This window comes from Dipodomys spectabilis, unplaced genomic scaffold, assembly GCF_019054845.1.
Source record: "Dipodomys spectabilis isolate Male_0828 unplaced genomic scaffold, ASM1905484v1 ptg000163l, whole genome shotgun sequence".
NCBI classification, from domain to species: Eukaryota; Metazoa; Chordata; class Mammalia; order Rodentia; family Heteromyidae; genus Dipodomys; species Dipodomys spectabilis.
Window position 1 is genome coordinate 6,269,769 of NW_024870840.1, and position 18,381 is coordinate 6,288,149.

The following is an 18,381-nucleotide window of genomic DNA, read 5'->3' on the forward strand; positions in this document are numbered from 1 at the left end:
TTTATGACCCAACTCTAGCAGACTTTGCTGTAATAGAATTTAGGGCAAGTAAGGTTTAGATGAGTGAGAGTAATCTATCATACTTGAATCATTCATACAATTAGGCAAACAAAAGTCTTGCATTCACTTGACATGATGCAAACCTGGTTAATCAAATTCACAAATTTCACCAATAACAATGACAGTGAAGTAGGAGAAATAATCCTTTGCTGCCTTAGGCAAGAGGCCTAACGGTTTTGCTACAACCAGGAGACAGCCCTGATTTGTTTCTAAACATTAGCAAACAGAAAGCCACAGAATTTTGTTCCTTGTGTTTGACTAATAATTCAAGGAACAGGCTTCCATTTACAGATCTCTATGTTTTTTGTTTTTTATTTTTTTAAAGAAGCAATCAGGGCTGGGAAGATGGCTCAGTGGTAGAGCGTTTGCCTTGCATGCATGAGGCCCTGGGTTCAATTCCTCAAGCAACACATAAGCAAAAAGAAAAAAGCCGGAAGTGGCGCTGCAGCTCAAGTGGTAGAGTGCTAGACTTGAGCTGAAGAGCTGAGGGACAGCGCCCAGGCCCAGAATTCAGGCCCCACGACTTGACACCCCCCCCCCAAAAAAAAAAGAAGGAATCTGCTCTTCTAGTATATTCTGCCATTTCTTTGAGACCAGATAGAAAATAACCAAACAGATTATTTCTTTGGCAGACAAAAAAACTATGTGTTTCTTTTTGTTTTGCTTTGTTTCACACTCAATAGATGTTATTTGAATCCATTTTTTTAAACTTTTCTTGGACTGCTGTGAAGATTTCAGGTGATTTTATACTTTAACCACATCTTAAATTTATTATAACACTTGTGATATAACTGCTATTTAAATATAATAGCAAACAATTAGAAAGAGGTGATTACCAATAGCAAATAATTCTATCATTTTTCTACATTTTCATTATCTACATTTTAACAGACATACACAGAACCCACTCTGTATGGATTCTCATTGTGTGAGAAGTCTACTATTCCCAACCTAAGCTTCAGGTGCATTTTCTCCCTCCACTGACATCATTAGCTAAGGAAGACAGGCTTTTCACACTAAATGAGCTGTTTCAACACAGTACTGGAATCTTAGCTTTTGAATCTGAACTTTTTCTTGGTATCTACATAAAACTCTTACCTTCATTAAAACAAAAAGAAAAAATAAAATGAAAGACAAACCCTAGGTTTTTATTCTAGAAAAATGTTTGGATTTCATATAAAGTGATCTGACTTTCTGTCTCTGTAATATTGTTTTTCTAGTCTTTGGCCTGAGACATGCTTTTCTTATACAACATGAAAACAGATATCAACAGTGTATAGCAGCATTCTTATTACAAGCCCAAACGGAACATATCAAAGTATGTATCTTAATTTTGTAGGTATTTAGTTCTTCAGAGATTCTCTAGGCTCCTAAGAGATTCCAACCCTCCTAAGTAGTTGCCAACTACAAAGTTTTGCATACTTTCTAAGCAGCTTCTGAAAGAGGAGAGGAAGGGAAAGAGACATCTAGCCCATTTCCTGCTACAAAGCTGGTTATTGAAAACTTCCTTAAACTTGCTGACTTTACACAGCCTCTCATTTGTTTCCTGCTTCAGAAAGTCAAGTGCTACCTCTCTGCAGTTTCTATAGGAAAAAAAGGAGAAATTGCTTTGGATTTCATAATTAACTTTAAGGTGCCACAATTTCCAGAATGTTAACAGCTTCAAGAAAAGTGCAATGCAATAATGAGCCAGGTCAAATCGGCTCTTCAGTCTTTGAAAAGATGTCATTATTTTTACAATTATGGAGAAAAGCAGCTGCCTAACCCTGTTTCTCTATCTCAGAAGTTTCTATTTTTGTCTTTCCTCTGGTAGTCTTCAATCATAGCAACAATATAGCTAGACAAAAAGGCAATTATTAATTGCATTATCAGCAATACTGCATTATTGTTCTTGGTTTTACTTTATGTTTTGAGATAGGGTCTTTCTATGTATTGTAGGCCAGTCTTGAACTTGCTATCTTTCTGCCTCAGGGTCCTAAGGGGTAGGATTATAAGCATGTGTTAACAAACCCTCCTGTATTATTCTTAACAACTCAGTTTCCTGAGTCACCTCCCTCAGTGTGCTTTTCAAATTACATCACTGACTAAAAACTTTGTTTCTTACTGTGAACTCAAAAATTCAACTTCCAAATTATTTAATTCTAAATTAGAAAAATAAGTTGTGAGAATATAGTTTGAAAGTGGATTTTTTATAGTGAATCTTTAATTATATTTTTATCTTTAAGTAGTTGTACAAGTTACCATTCAATAAATCAGTTTATGAATACAATGCATTTTGACCAACAGCATTCTCCCTGTCCTTCCTTACCCAATCCCTCCCCTCAATTTTCTTAATTTCATAGGATATTCATTGAATATTATGACCGAATTCAAATTTTTTGAGCTCTCATTAGGAAACTACTGAGGACCTTGATTGACTAGGACTGTTTAACCAACTTGTGCAGCATATTCATTTAATCCATTTGCATTTCTCTGGATGATTGGGGTATTTATATTCGTTATAAGAAAAAGGAAAACATATGCAAATTTTTTGTTAGTCTCCAATTTAATAACCAAGTCAATAAAGTATCATGGAAAATAGTAACCCAAATATGTAAAAAAAATCAATTCAAAATTCTAATTTGCATTTATATACGGATTTTTCTTCTTTTTTCAACAGAAAACATGGATAACCCAAATAGCAACAGCCATCTCTGGCTTCACCAAGAGTCAGAAAACCAAGAAAAAATCTTTATTCACATTATCTGCAGAATCCTCTGAAATTTAGGCACCTAAACTAAGTGGTATGATTTTTTAGAGGTTAGGACTTAAGGTATTCTTTCACATGAACTTTCCTAACACTTACCTTGTGATGAACTGGAAGGAAATATGCATTTGGAAGGTATTCTAGAATTTGAGAATTTCAGCCAGAAAATCCAAATTTGAACTCTAGGGAACTTGTTGTTAAATACACATTGATATCCAGACTATTCTCAATGTTTCAGTTGGATCTGTAAAAGACACAAGAAGAATGGTGCTAATATAACTTATAAAGGATGAATGATGAGATAAATGGAGCATCAGAAAGAAGACAATGCCCACTGTGTCTGTCCAATATAAATTCTAACATCTTACTCAATATATCTATAAAATAATTAAAATAATTTTCTTACTGCTTATAAATCAATCTGACTGCTTTACAGTCCTACCTCAAACACAATGATAATTTTGATGTACGTTTGACTGCCCTTTTAATATGTTAAACAATAAGTAAGGTCTATATTCTAATAGATTTTAAGTTCTTATTCTCCAGCAATGTTTTTATATGCAATATAGTTGTAATATTCTAACTTCAAAGTAGAAAACCTCAAAGACTAAATTACATGAAGAAAGAAAAACTAATATTTGATCCATATTTGCTGCTTAACACTTTTACATGGGAGATGATTAAAGAAATTGAGTATTTTTTGTATAGTACTGGGTTTTGAACTCAGGGTCTTGTGCTTTCTAGGCAATCATTCAACAGCTTGAGCTATGCCCCATAGCCCTTAACTTCATTTTTCAAATGATAATATTTATAAAAATATGCATATTGGGTTTGAGGGGTGTGTGTGTGTATATGTGTGTGGGTGCAGAGCTCACTTAACATGGTAAACTTAATATTTACTTAATGTGGTACACGTGTGTATGTGTGTGTGTGTGTGTGTGTGTGTGTGTGTGTGTGAGAGAGAGAGAGAGAGAGAGAGAGAGAGAGAAAGAGAGAATTAGGGATTGAACCCAGGAACAAGTATTCTATTGCTGATCTATACCCTCAGTGATACTATTTACTATTAATAGCACATAAAGAATCATTAAGACATATCAAATAGGAGCCCATAAACTTCAATTTCAGTACGGTGCCTTTTGTAATTCTCAAAGGACAAGAAACAAACTTATCAAATCTGGCTGTAAACCAAATTTGCAAGAACCATTAGCTGTTGTTGTTTCATTAAGAAACAGGGTAAGTAGAGATGATACATTTGAGGGAGTTGGGTGGATGTAATTCTTTGAGAAGTTCATAAATATCACCAACAAGCACACGGAAATACTGAAAGGCTGTTGTGCAAGGGCCAGGTGCTATTAGGAAAGTCAGGTCTCTTTAAAGTCAGGTCAGACATTTACTATAAGCGAGAAAATACAAGGAAAATCTGGAAAGCAGAAACTATTTTTAAGAGAAGAGGGAAAAAGGCAGAGGAGAGCAGTCTTCAAGAAGTTCTTAGGGAAGGTATCTACATGTGATTGAAGGAAAATATGTCCAAGAGAAGGCAAGAGATTTGTGTAAGGTAAGATTTATGAAGAAATAACTGGCTAAAATAATTACTTTTATGAAAAAGAATCATATTTTAAGGATTTTTATCTATAAAGTAGAAAGAAAATGGAATTAGGGCTAGATGATACACACATACATACACACATACACACAATATATATCATAGAGATACATGACACATACACATTCTCTCTCTATAGAGAACTTTTCTTTGAAGTTCATTAAAAGGAAAGACTAAATTAACATAAAAGATATAAAATAGTTCAAGAACATGCCACATATAAAATCTTGAATTTTGTCTCACAAAATAACACCTGATATAATACTACATGCATGAGGATGTACACACATTAAACTCTTTAGAGAGAAGTACTTTAGAATAAAATGCGGGTTGGGGGGAAGTCTGGTAAGCAGCCAGGTACTGGTGGCTCACGCCTGTAATCCTAGCTACTTAGGAGACTAAGATGTGAGGATCATGGTTCAAAGCCAGCACAGGCAGGAAAGTCCATGAGACTTTGATCTCCAATAAACCACCAGAAAGCCAGAAGCAGCACTGGAATGCACACACACACACACACACACACACACACACACACACACACACACACGGCAAAATCAATTGCATATTGAGCCTTGAACACACACACACACACACACACACACACACACACACACACACACGGCAAAATCAATTGCATATTGAGCCTTGAAAAAAAGTACTGTTAAGCAAGGTGCAGTGGTAGATGCCTCTAATTCTAGCTAGTAGGGAGGTGGAAGTAGGAAGATGGCAGTGTAAGGTGAGCCCTTGGCAAAAAAGTCAAGAGATGGGCTGGGAAGGTGGCTCAGTGGTAGAGCGCTTGCCTTGCATGCATGAGGCCCTGGGTTCGATTCCTCAGCACCACATAAGCAAAAAAGAAAATAGCCAGAAGTGGCGCTGTGGCTCAAGTGGTAGAGTGCTAGCCTTGAGTTGAAGAGCTGAGGGACAGTGCCCAGGCCCAGAGTGTAAGCCCCTCAACCAGACCCAAAAATAAATAAATAAATAAAATCAAGAGATCCTATCTGAAAAATAAACTAAACAACAAAACTGGTGGCATAGCTTAAGTGCTTGCCATTAAAGCTCTGAGTTAAAATCTTCCTCCTCCCAATGTATCTTTATATGGTGGCACACATGCATGTAACCCTAGCACTTGCAAGGGAAGGACAGAGGATCAAGAGTTGAAGGCTGCCTGAGATACCTATCAAGTTCCAGGCAGCCTGGAATATTTAAAAAGGCTGTGTCTCAAAGATAACAACAAAAAAGTATCTTTAAATGGTCCATCTGGGATTAATTTTATATTTTGTCATTTTTAGTTTTGTTAATTCCCCCACAATATTTAGTGAAAAGGAGCTGTCCTGAGCAAATTGTTACAAATAATTTCTCTTTAACGAGTCCTGATGGGGAATATGCCAGTGATCTCAGTACTTTGGAATCTGAGTCAGGAAGATCACAAGTTTAAGGCCAATTTGAGCCACAGAGCAAAGCCCTAAAAAACAACTTCTTTTTTTAGATCAGGAAGTTAATTGCTATCTTAACAATTAAAACACAACTACTCTCTAAATCTAGGTGCAAAGTCTATATTCTGTAAATTAATTAGTACAAAATGGTTAATATTTTCTCTTCTCCTCAGCCCTTTCCCCGCACCCCGTCCGTTGTCAAAATTTTTTTGTGCCATTCCTGGGCCTCTTGCTATTGCTGACTCTTTTGCTCAAGGCTAGTGGTCTACCACTTGAGCTACAGCTCCATTTGTGGCTTTTTGGTGGTTAAATGGAGATAAGAGTCTCATGGTCTTTCTTTCCCAGGGCTAGCTTCAAACCATGATTCTCAGATCTCAATCTCCTGAGAAGCTAGAATTATAGACATGAGCCACTGGAACCCAGTTTTCTCTCTCTTTTTAAATAGACAAAATAATTTATAGTCATAGAATAACATCTACTACAAAGAAGTGTTTTTAATATCATCTTTAACATATTATAAAAACAATTCAATAAGGATCCTTCCATTTTTTACACAGATTTAAATGCTGTCTGGTAATTAATTCATCAGTTATATATATAATCAACAGCCTTCTAAACACTGAGGTTAGAAATTACAGTATTTACTGAGCCAAACTCACAAAATAAGGCACAACTACATGATCACAAGTAATAAACACAATACAAATTATGAAGGCAAAACTAAATGAGAAAATATTCATGCAAGAGTATATACAGAGCTATGAATATATGATCCAGTTCAAGGAAAGATAGAATGTCATACACACAACTGGTTCATTTTACAATAAGTTCATTACTTCTACACAGAAAAATCTTAGTGATTCCCAATTCTATTTTATACATTTTTACTTAGCTTTTATAAGTTTATGCACAACATTTACATCTGCAACAGTAACAAATTGATAGTTAAAATTCAGGCAAAGGGCAATTAAGACACGGTAATTACAGATTATCATTCATCAAGCTCCTGTCTAGAAATAATACTAAACTGATGGCACATTAAAATCTTACGGATCAAATTATCCATGGTTTTTACTGCCAAAGTGCATTTAACAACAACAACAAAAAAAGACTGCTATAGTCAAACAGGTCATGAATATCAAAATATATGATCATAGTTTGCTTTCCACTTAAAAGCTACACATTTTTTATGCTAATTCAAAGTTTAAAAAGTAGCTTTAAAGATCTTAAAACTATATAAAATAATCATAAAGACTTTTTAAGAGATGGGAAAATAAATTTGGCAGTTACTATTTAACATTACTGTAATGAAATTATTAAACACTAATTCCACTTTCAGAGGTAGTTGAACAAAATATTATTTGTACACTGCATTGAGGTTTTTGTGTTTGTTTCCCTCTTTTTTTCAAAAAGGAACTAATTCTATACCAGTAGCTTTGCCTTCTTTCTATTAAACACAAATCCACCAAGACCTGATTTTAACTAACGTTTCTGTGCTAACAATTGATGCCAATATGTTTTCAATTATAGCCAAATGTCGGTCTCCAGGACAAAACAATAGTACCAGCAAATAACTAAAAGAACCAAAAAGAACTCAAAAGAGGATTTTTTAAGTAAAAAGATCAAAAAAACTAATTTTATTCCCCAAATAATTAAATCAGAGTTAACAGCAAAAGATGTTTGGTTTCATGAGTACTATCAGCATAGTAACCTATGATAAATAAATACTTTGAAAGCTATGAAAACAAAAAAATTTACCTAAACATACAAGGTTATACTGGTTTTCCTCACACCGTGTGTGTGTGTGTGTGTGTGTGTGTGTGTGTGTGTGTGTGTGTGTACAAGGTTATACTGGTTTTCCTCACACCATGTGTGTGTGTGTGTGTGTGTGTGTGTGTGTGTGTGTGTGTGTGAATGTTGAGAAGAGTGGGGTTGGAACCAGAAGGTTTGGTGCTATGAATATCCGTGTTTTCCCAACACACTTAGGTTATTTATGTGCAAAAGTATGGAATTAAAATATTTGAAAGGACTTACAAGTATATAAAATGCATAAATAGTTCAGTTTATATTAGATAACTTATTTTTAATAGTGCCATTGCATTTCATCTTTATATATGATCAAGGGTATATTGTTTGTCTAAGTTTATGGACTTGAGAGCTACTGACAACACAGTTTACCTAAATTGTTTTAATAAACAACATCTCTCCATGTCTTTTTAAAAATATGCTTTATGTATGGCATAAACATATAATTTCCTTTCAGAATGATATTTAGAAGTATATTTAATAATTTATTGTAAATAAAATACTGTTATCCTCTGCTATTGTTATTAAATAAACACACTAAATGCGTGTGTAATTTTACGTTTTTCCTTCAGGAAGATAATATACGAGTGTTAATTTTCCAAACTCTTGAATTAATATGACTGAAAAAAATTAAGTTTAGTTCCATTATTCAGCTTACAAATTATCCTTAAGGTGCTTAATAATGCTGTTTGTTTTTATTGCAAATTTGGGATTCCTAAAGTGTATTTCTTTTAGGTGATACTGTTTATTAGTTGTTAAAGGTAATTTCACAGTTGGTTTTTTTTTTTCTCAAAGTTAAGATTTCCCAGCTAACATGGAACTGTAGCTTAGAAACATTTTGAATCAATTTTATAATTTCAAAATTCTTCCCTATTAAGAAGAAAATATAACTTAGAATATCTAATGTTTTCTTACCATTTTATGTTTTGTTTTCATAGGTAAGAGTATAAGATTATCAGTTAGTAGCTTTAAAGTAAAAAATAGCAAAACAATTACAAGGAAGCTGAGCTATGCGTGTGAAGGTTAAATCAAGAAAAAAGTAGTGCCTGTTGCTGGAGGCTCACACCTATAACCCTAGAGGCTAAAATCAGAGAATCACGATGTGATTCCAAAGTTTGGACCTAGCCTAGCCAGACAAATACAAGAGACTTTAACCCTCAAATAACTAGCAAAAAGCCAGAGTGGAAGTGTGGCTCAAGTGATAGAGCGCCAGCCATGAGTGAAAAAACCTGTTATTTTGAGGCCCTGAGCTCAAGACCCAGTCTCAGAAACAACAAACCAACAAACAAAAGTAAATGTACAAAAACAAACATTCCTAAAGATGTTGAGAAGTCAAAATAAGAGTATAATGTGAAGGATAATCTCAGAAGACTTTCCATTAATAAGAAAATGACAATAGGACCATTATACAATTTCTTTTATCCTTCAACTAAGGTGGGAAGTTTTATAAGATTTTTGAAGAAAGTATATGGAAATTTACAAATAAAATTGGAAAAAAAAAAAGAATTAACCCTAATCTCTGACATATAATCCAAGTGTTACAATAAAGTAAGCAAATTGATTTTACAGAGGCTTTCACAGCATCTACTTAAGAATTTAGTCATTACTATTAAAACAAAAGCCATGTTTGAATCCATGGGGAATATACATTTTAACATAAACTGTATTTAGAATACCCAAGGAATAAATTTATGTAACTAAGCCAGAGACCTATATATTAGAGAAATGAATAGTGAGAATTACAGTCCTGCGCATGACTCTACAAAGAAAAGACTTAATGCAATTAATGTGCTATTGTGCAACAAAACAGCAACAAATGATAACAACAACCACATACATTTTTATAGATGGAAAAAGAAGAAAGTTATGGATTGAATTAATCACTGGTGAACAATGAAATTATATTTAAAAAAATACATTGCTATTTTCTGTCCAAAGTTTATTTACATTTCATTGGTTAATTCTGAACTTGGCATGAAAGCTGTCCGAAAGAATAAATGGAAAAAAATAACAAAAGATAAACTCAAGTCTCACAAAAATAGAAGAGTTGTACTTGATATTGATAACATTCCAAAATATACTAATTCTAATTTGGTCTAGTATATAACCAGAGTCCAAATCAAAGAGTAGTCCAAGACTGTTTTGAAACACATTTATTAAAAATCTAATGTTAGTGTAATAATACTCTGAAGTTCTGATATCCCATTATCCTTGCAAGTCATTGAAACATGCATCACAGACACGAACAGGCTTCTTGGAAGAAGGAGTTAAGGCATTTTTGGCTGAACACTCAGCACAGAAGATATTTCCACACTGCCGGCAGTGATGCTGTAAATACAAAAATTAACATTCTCAAGCACAAAACTATACCAAAAGTATTATAAAACTACATGAATATCTCAAACTACACTGTCAATGCTAACTTTCCAGTGATTACTTTGGTATTTAATTTCATTATGTTACTTTAATTTTTGTTATAGTAAATCAAACACTTCACATTTGCCAAATACTCTTAAATATTTCATGTAGTTTTTAGCATGAAATTTACCAAACAGTTTAGAAGGCCTTTTAAAAGTATAAAACACACTATTAAATACAAAATCTATTCCAATTTGAAAAGTTTCAGGAATAAAGTCTTCAATTGGAATTTATAAACATGATAGTATTACTTAGAATACATTTTCTACCTGTTTTTCCTTATTTTCTGCTAGCTCAGAAAATGAATATTCCAGAGACCAATTCATTAAGGAAATAGCTAGAAGTAAAACTAAAATTCAAACACAAAATGCTATCCAGAAACTACACTGTATGATGTTTAACTATCAATTATTTATTTATTTATTTATTTATTTATTTATTTTGGCCAGTTCTGTTGAACTCGAGGCCTAGGCACTGTCACTGAGCCTCTCTGTGCTCAAGCCTAGCACTCTACCACTTGAGTCACAGCGCCACTTCCAGCTTTTACTGTTTATATGGTACTGAGGAATTGAACCTAGGGCTTGATACATGCTAAGCAAGCATTCTATCACTAAGCCACAATCCCAGACCTACCTACCAATTTTATCAATAAATAGAAAAAAATTAATCTTTCAAGTGCAGAATGATTTTTATAGTTAAAATAAAACCAACTAAATCCATAACCACAGCTCTCTGAACAAAATCATTACCCGTCTCACAGTGACCGAGAAGCCTTTCCCACAGGCCATGCAGTTTTGTACTTCATTGTCCTCAGCCCACTTTCTGTTCAATGCTTGGGTATGTTTGATCTATTAAAAAAGTTTTAATATATTATTCACATTTTAAAGAATGACACGCTAATCCTAATTCATATCAGATATTTACAAAATTTTGACTATGCAACATGGAATAAAACTTTATAAGTCAGGAATACTTTGATCAACTTTTGTTTTTCAAAAACAGATATAAATCTGAAATGTCTAAAAAAAATTAGTCCTCAGGGCAATGGTAATTTTGACCCTTTGGTGATTTCCCATCCACTCAAAGCTTAATGATCAATCCTTTCTTAGGATTCTGAGTGCACAACAAGATCATTTCTTTAATATAATAACATCTATTTCTTAGTATTCCTGAATTTTATAATTCTTTTCCTATAATGAAAATTCATGAATGGCATGGTTCTCAAATTAATCCTTAAGATATCTGAATCGTTCTTCATGTCTTTTTTATTTAAATACCATAAAACCTATAATCCAGACAGTAGCTATCTGAAAGTAATTATTAAACATGAGTTTTTGTTGTTGTTGATTCTGTTGTATTTCTTTTGTGGTGCTGGGGGTGGAACTCAAGGCTTTGAATATGCTGAGCAAAAAACTTTACCACTTAGCTATACTCTTAACCCTAGAGGTCTCTACTAAAAGATGAAAAACAGAATTTTCACTAAGAGGTCAATTCTAGGCTATGGAACTATCTTATATCACGGTAGCTTACCTGGAGGGACTGGTTTTCTCTGCCAAGCTCCTGGACAGCAGCAGTTGTATTGTCCAGCTTTCTTTGCAATTCTAGTACTTTGGTTTGAAGCTTTTCAATTTCACCTTCTCCTTTAAGACACCTGGAATAGATTGCAAAAGTAATTTTTTCCATCATTAAAAACCCTGTAGAAAAAAGTAACTAACTACTTTAATAATTTTAAATAATCATTAATTTCAAATATCTAATTGGTTTATGGGTTAATTTTTAAATGGCTACTTACATACCTTCAGGAGCTACACAATTTTCTCAATTCTTCCTCTATTTTAAAACTGTGGAATATGACAATCTTTTTTTATCATTTACAAAAGGTATAAACTAATTTTCCTAGGCATCAATCACCTTTCCAGTAGTGCTCTTCTTTCATCTTGATTATTCTGAACCGTTGCTTCTAGGACTGCTATTTCACCCCGTAAATCATCCGTTTGTTTCTCAAGCTCACTAACTCTCCGTTGACTAGATTGCCACTCCTTCTTTACAGTGCCTAAGTTCTCATTTAATGCTGTGATCTGCATGGTAAGTTTAGCCTCATTTTCTTCATGTTTCTTCATTCCTACTTCTTTTTCTTTTATTTCAGAATGCTGAGGAAAAAAAAGAGTGGAGGTTATTACAAAAATAACAAAATAAATTTAAATTATTGAATTGAAAATAATGAAAATCCTGTTCGTTCAGTATAGTTTCCTCTTGAAAATATTGAAAATACTATTTCATCGTACACTAATCAAATTAATTCTGCAAACATCTGTGTGTCTTAACTTAGATGTACTCAAACACCATAATGTAGAAATGATGGTTAAGCAGCAAGCTTCTTATAAATTAAGGTAAGGTAACACAACTTGATATTCTTTTTTTCTTCCAGAACAAGGGAAGATATGCAGGGTTAACATAAAAAGTTCTCCAGAGCTGGTATTTCCAGCTTTCCATTGTCTTTCGATGCATCCTTCAGTTTCTACCCACCAAAAAACAATACAAGCTCTTCAAACTACTGTTTGAACAGTTAACTTATCTGAGAATATTTGGAGTCAGTTCAGTAAAGGAAGCCAGATGCTTCCCATTTGGCATGTCCATTATAGGGAAAGAAAAACCGACCCTGGTGACTTTAATTCTGAATAAAAGTTTCTGTTACTCTGTACCAGCATTCATTTTGACCAAAACAAATGAGTTTAACCTCATTAGCTTTCACACTATTTACCTCAATCTATATAATTATAAGTTTCTTTTGGCTTTGAAAGTTTTTTAAAATTATATTTTAATTTTTATTTCTATAATCCAGGATATAATTAAGGAATAAAATATTTCCAATTAGCCGGGCACTGGTGGCTCACGCGTGTAATCCTAGCTACTGAGGAGGCTGAGATCTGAGGATCACGATTCAAAGCCAGCCCAGGCAAGCAAAGCCCATGAGACTCTTATCTCCAATAAACCACTAGAAAACCAAAAGCGGTGCTGTGGCTCAAGTGGTAGGGCGCTTGCCTTGAGCCGAAGAGCTGAGGGATAGCATCCAAGCCCAGAGTTCAAAAAAAAAAAAAAAAAAATTTCCAATCACATCAGCTATTTAAGCAGACCAGATTCTATCTCTTTAAATATAAAATGTTTAAGAAAATGACAATCATAATTTCTAGATATAAAACTCCTTTCAATGGACTGATTTAAAGCCGGTGGTTCATGCCTATAATCCTAGCTACACAGAGGCTGAGATCTGAGGATCGAGGTTCAAAGCCAGCCCAGGCAGGAAAGTCCGTGAGACTCTTATCTCCAATAAACCATTTAGAAAACCAGAAGTGGCACTGTGGCTCAAGAGGTAGAGCGCTCGCCTTGAGCTAAAGAGCACAGGGACAGCGCACAAGCCCAGAGTTCAAGCCCCACGACCCCAAGGAAAAAAAAAAAAAAAAGTGTAAGTTACAGCATAACTACTCACTGACCAGTTTAGCTTCTTTCTCAAAAAATTCTTTCTTCAACTCATCTTCTTCCCTTTTCACCTGCTCTTTTAGCATTTGCTGGGTTTTTTTCTCCTGTTCAAGAGTAGCCTTCAAGGAGTCGACTTTTCCTTGAAGTTCTAATTTCTGCTGAATCAAAAGCTGTTTGGCATCCTTGAGATTTGTTACCTCCTGTTGAAAAAGGCCAAAATAAAATCATCATAAATAGTAAGTATTTTTAAATTACCACAACAGGTACACTGAGTTTTACATCCTTGGGAGACTCAAGTTCAGTATTTCAAACAATCAGTTAAAAGAGGCCAGATTACTTCCTGATCACTAATCATTTGATTCAGGTGACACTTACCCTGCACATTTAGTATGTTATGTGGGAAAATCTCTACTTCCTATTTTCCATTTCTCACATAATAAATATTTATTGATCATCATTTAGTCATTATACACTGTACTGAGGACATAATTTTATATTCTCTGCTTTAAGTCTCATGCTAGAGGGAATAACATAAAATAATTTAGGATGTAAAATGGTAAGCATGGTGATAAACTTTCGAGTTCTCAAGACAGAGTCTAACCTTTCACTAAGGTATTAGATAATATGTATATGACAAATGAGGACTAGATTCTTCAATTGCCACTCTATCTTCTAAGGGATAAAATGTTAAAAACAAGACATTATTAAAGGATTTGAAGAAAAATAAATGAAAAACATACCTTTTGTCTTATCTATAAGTTTATCTGATTTAAGGAAGGTAAGGGGAAGCACAAAAATGGTGGGGGAAAGGGTGAACTAATTCAGCAGTGATAATCACTAGACACTATGTTGAAAACGAACTATACAACTTGTGGAGGAAAGGGGTCAGGAGAGAAAAAACTGGGAGAAAATGAGGGAAGAGATCACACTGTTCAAAAAGAAATGTACTCATTACCTGACTTATGTAACTGCAAGCCCTCTGTACATCACCTTTACAACAAAAATAAAAATAAAAGAAAAATAATTGAAAAACATACTCCATTAAAAATCTTACTTCTAATCGGGAACCAGTGACTCATGCTATAATCCTAGATACTCAGGAGGCTGTGATCTGAGGATCACAGTTCAAAGCCAGCTTGGGCAGGCAAGTCCGTAAGACTCTTACTCCAATTAACTACCGGAAAACTAGAAGTGATGGAGTGACTAAGTGGTAGAATGCTAGTATTGAACAGAAGAGATCAGGGATAGTGCCCAGGCACTGAGTTCAAGCCTCACAACTGATAAAAAAAAAAATCTTACTTCTAAATTCTTGCAAATGTTAAGACTATTAAATTATTAACATAGTTTTCTAAATCAATTCCTGATTATAATCTCAGTGAAATCTAAACTTTAGGGCTACTTTGCCTTATCCAGTAATCACAAAACAAAACTAACATAATTTCAATATGTATATTGATACCATGAATACAAGAGCACTTTGGCATAAGTATTTGTCAAAAACAAAATAATTTGCCTGCACATAGTGGGTTTTCTTAATTTCTTGAATATATAATTATATATAAATTTAAAGAATAACATAGAAGACAAGAAAACCATGAACCTACCTTTAGGCTTTCCTGTTTGTAGGATTTGAGGTCTTCACTTAGTTTAGTAATTTCTTTTTCTTGTCTACACTTAATTTCCTCTATCTCTGTCAATTTAGATTTTTCATTCACTAGCTCCTTCTCTTTCATGGACTGTAAAAAAATGTTAAAAATATTTTTTAAAAAAACATTTAACTGAAAATGAGTATAATAAAAGGCTGTTATTATTTAATATTGACTGCCCTTTCTACCAATCACACAAATTACATATCCTCTCTTCTTGTTTCCCTTAATAATGCCATTAACAGGATTAAATAGTTATCATTAATAATGTGAAATGAATGTCTGGCCAAAATAAGAATACTATAAAGTTTAGTCAAAAATATACCATTTTTATTCTTTTAACTCCTTTTAGTATCACTAGATTATATAAGGTACTAAGTGGAACATTATGTATTACATCATTTAATCTCTACAGCAGGTAGATTTTTCAATCTCCATTTTAAAGGTAAAGGAGCAAAGGTTTAAGAAAATTTTAATGATCTATTTAAAAACAGTTCTAACACTAAACTAAAATGTGTTTGATCTAAAGCTCCTAATAATTAAATACTTATACACTACAGAACTTCCTAAACTTGGAGCGTAAGTCATAAATGTAGATCATTCTAGTTCACTATTTGCACCTTTACAAAAACATCCCAAATTTTTTAACTAAAGAGAATTTCAAGAATTCCACAATTCAGAATATATCAAGAATGGCAGGAATTGTGTATTTCAGAATAATACCCAAACATCTGGTAGAAATATATAATTTCAAAAGCCAAACAAAAAATAAAGTGTTTACTAGAATCTGAATTTCTCTTTATATAAAATTTAAAGTAATTTTTAATGTGTTGGTCATAAAAATCTTTTTGGTTTTTTTTTGTGGAACTAGAGTTTGAACTCAAGGTCTCACATTTGCTACGCAGGTGCTCTACTGATGAGCCATATCTCTAAGCCTAAACAAATGCTTTTAAATTTACAGTTTAGCAGAGTTTATGTAAAACTCTATGTTTCCTGAGTAAAAGCTGATTCTTAATTTTAAGAACAGTTAACAAACAATTATTTTAAACTTTCTAATTTTGCATTCACACATCTAGAGGATAACATTATAGGAGAAATAGTTTATTCTCAAACAGTCAAGAGTCCATGGTGTTTATAAACCTTTGAGGAGCAGTAAGAAAAGTGAGTATACATAACAAGGAAGTGATTAAGAAGTACTTGCTATCCTAAAACAATGTTAAAAATGTTCTAGCATCTTCTGTAGGTCTTCTAAGAGAGCTGTTGAAATAAAAGTGATATCAGTACTGAATAAAAAGTGTTACTAGGGCTAGGAATGTGGCTTGTCTAAGATGCAAGAAGCCCTGAGTTCGATTCCTGAGCACCACATAAACAGAAAAAGCCAGAAGTGGTGCTGTAGCTCAAGTGGTAGAGTGCTAGCCTTGAGTAAAAGAAGTTCAGGGGCAGTGCCCAACCAAGCCCTGAGTTCAAGCCCCAGGAAAGGCCAAAAAAATAAAAAGAAAGAAAGAAAGAAAAAAAAGGTGTTACTAGATGATCTAAAAGGCCACTGAACTTGTAGGAGTCTGGATTAAGTCAGAAATGAAGTACCTTTTCTTTCTGAATATCTTGTAATGCTTTACTCTGCTCCTTCAGTTGCTGTTCTTTCTTTACTGAATCTTGCTCCAAAGTAGCTCTGGCAGTCTTTAGTTCTTGAATCAATTTATTTTGGTTTCCAATCTGATTTCTGTTTGAAATCAAATCTTCCTGTGCTAGAGAAAGCTTCTCTTCTACAGACTTACAAAAAACAATTTCCCCAAATTATTATGTCATTTTTAACAAAGTTCAACAGAAACATTAGTTAACAAAAACATTATGGGAAACACTAGTCTTTTCTCCAATTAACAATACACATGTTCTGAATATCCTTCACAGCCTTTCTGTCATGTGAATATCATCAAAGCATTCAGTTAAAAACAAAGTTAAAATGGGTTAGTCTACTTTATGCCTGAAGTACATGATACAGCCTGTTGCCTCCAGGCTACAAACCTGTACATGTTAAAGCATTCAAGACTGTAACAGGATTGTTGAATATTTGTGTGTTGAATATTTAAACATAGAAAATTTTAGGAAAAACATCAGATAATAGGAATTTTTCAATTCCTTTATAGTCTTATAATATTACTCCTGGACTGTTGCTAACAGAAGCTTCATAATGAAAATGTGACTATAGTGTAGGAAGACAGTATTCAATATGATCATTTAAAAGACAAAAAACTAAATTATGTACTCTAATATCTACAGAGTACAATACTCAGTAAAAACTGAAGTTTTTAACTGAAGTTTTAGAAATAATTTAAAACTGAATGCATATCTTTAATATTAGCTGGGTGATATAAAGGAATATCATAATGATATCAAATATGCCAGGGAATTGTATATAGAGTTAGAGAAAAGGCAAGTTGAGATAGGAAAAACAATTTAAAAAAGCTATAGTCAAATTCTATATTACGTATACATATAGCTTAGTCGATTTGACATATCCCATCAACAAACAAGTATTTCATAAACCATCCAGCAGATGGGGCTAATGGCATAAATCAGCCCAGCATGTCTTCCATTCTACTGGAGTCCACAGTAGAAAGACTTCACATAGGTTGGTGTCATGTTACAAAAGGTTCTAAACCTCCTTTTGTGTTATATATAAAATCAAAAAATATCACTGAACCAAAAGGAAAATAATGGTTAATAACTCTCATTCTCATCTATAGATATCATTTAAATTTACCAGTAATTTAAAATAATTTAAAAATAATTTCCTAAGTCATAATTATACTTCTCATTTTAAATAATACTTCTCATTCTAGATTCATGCCATAATAATAATTTTGCCATAATGATAGTGCTGATTTATGAGCTATAAATCCTACTAGATTAAGCTCTAGGTAAATGACATATCCATAGGAAAACAGTGTGATTTATACAGAACTTATACAATCAATCATAAATTCTGAATACCCTTCAAATTCTACTTTCCTCCATCCTTAAGTTATTACCAACCCAAACCAATAACATCCTGCACTTAAGACTACCATACCCTTTCTAGTCTTTGCTTCCAGCCTTGTTCCCCCCTAACCTTTTTGTCATTCTGCTATCAGACATTTGCCCCAAATACAAAACTGTGTTATCTCCCTTCATTAGTTCCTTATTGCCTTAGTT

At 33.4% G+C, this 18,381-nt stretch overlaps 2 protein-coding genes across 6 annotated transcripts in view; one reads left to right on the forward strand and one right to left on the reverse strand.

Moving 5' to 3' along the window:
* Plekhg7 (pleckstrin homology and RhoGEF domain containing G7) overlaps nucleotides 1-3,323 on the forward strand; it is a 49,820-nt gene extending 46,497 nt beyond the window's left edge. For all 4 annotated transcript variants that reach the window (XM_042693031.1, XM_042693032.1, XM_042693033.1 and 1 more), the window contains 2 exons: nucleotides 1,281-1,378; nucleotides 2,720-3,323. In XM_042693031.1, the coding sequence (XP_042548965.1) occupies nucleotides 1,281-1,378; nucleotides 2,720-2,827 (206 nt within the window). In that variant the 3' untranslated portion in view covers nucleotides 2,828-3,323. The remainder of the gene's footprint in view (nucleotides 1-1,280; nucleotides 1,379-2,719) is intronic.
* Nucleotides 3,324-9,786: 6,463 nt separating this feature from the next.
* Eea1 (early endosome antigen 1) overlaps nucleotides 9,787-18,381 on the reverse strand; it is a 99,205-nt gene continuing 90,610 nt past the window's right edge. For both annotated transcript variants that reach the window (XM_042693057.1, XM_042693056.1), the window contains 7 exons: nucleotides 16,774-16,959; nucleotides 15,148-15,279; nucleotides 13,558-13,743; nucleotides 11,978-12,216; nucleotides 11,597-11,717; nucleotides 10,816-10,914; nucleotides 9,787-9,976 (listed from right to left, as the gene is read on the reverse strand). In XM_042693057.1, the coding sequence (XP_042548991.1) occupies nucleotides 9,854-9,976; nucleotides 10,816-10,914; nucleotides 11,597-11,717; nucleotides 11,978-12,216; nucleotides 13,558-13,743; nucleotides 15,148-15,279; nucleotides 16,774-16,959 (1,086 nt within the window). In that variant the 3' untranslated portion in view covers nucleotides 9,787-9,853. The remainder of the gene's footprint in view (nucleotides 9,977-10,815; nucleotides 10,915-11,596; nucleotides 11,718-11,977; nucleotides 12,217-13,557; nucleotides 13,744-15,147; nucleotides 15,280-16,773; nucleotides 16,960-18,381) is intronic.